The sequence below is a fragment of the Penaeus monodon genome, chromosome 25 (assembly GCF_015228065.2).
Source record: "Penaeus monodon isolate SGIC_2016 chromosome 25, NSTDA_Pmon_1, whole genome shotgun sequence".
Taxonomy (NCBI): domain Eukaryota; kingdom Metazoa; phylum Arthropoda; class Malacostraca; order Decapoda; family Penaeidae; genus Penaeus; species Penaeus monodon.
The window spans coordinates 33723697-33723928 of NC_051410.1; the positions used below are offsets into that span (position 1 = coordinate 33723697).

Consider the following 232-nt stretch of genomic DNA (forward strand, 5'->3'; position numbering starts at 1 on the left):
GACCCTCCCATCCCTCCCGCAGCGTTACCGGTCTTACTTCGAGGCCGTGTTGGGGGAGGATGGATTCTCGCTCCAGCTCAACCTGATGCGGCCTTCGAGTCGCGGCAGCGTCACACTCCGCTCGCGAGATCCAAGGGACTACCCGCACGTCGATTCCAATTTCCTCAGTCATCCGGACGACCTGAGAATCTTGGTGAATGGTAAGTGGTCGTGGGGAGGATGGATGTGTGCA

The 232-nt window shown here is 59.5% G+C and overlaps 1 protein-coding gene across 1 annotated transcript in view; it reads left to right on the forward strand.

The window, feature by feature from the left end:
• Positions 1 to 232, forward strand: part of LOC119589160 (oxygen-dependent choline dehydrogenase-like) — a 10848-nt gene that overhangs the window by 9354 nt on the left and 1262 nt on the right. The window contains exon 10 of the mRNA XM_037937747.1: positions 23 to 200. Coding sequence (XP_037793675.1) covers positions 23 to 200 — 178 coding nt within the window. The remainder of the gene's footprint in view (positions 1 to 22; positions 201 to 232) is intronic.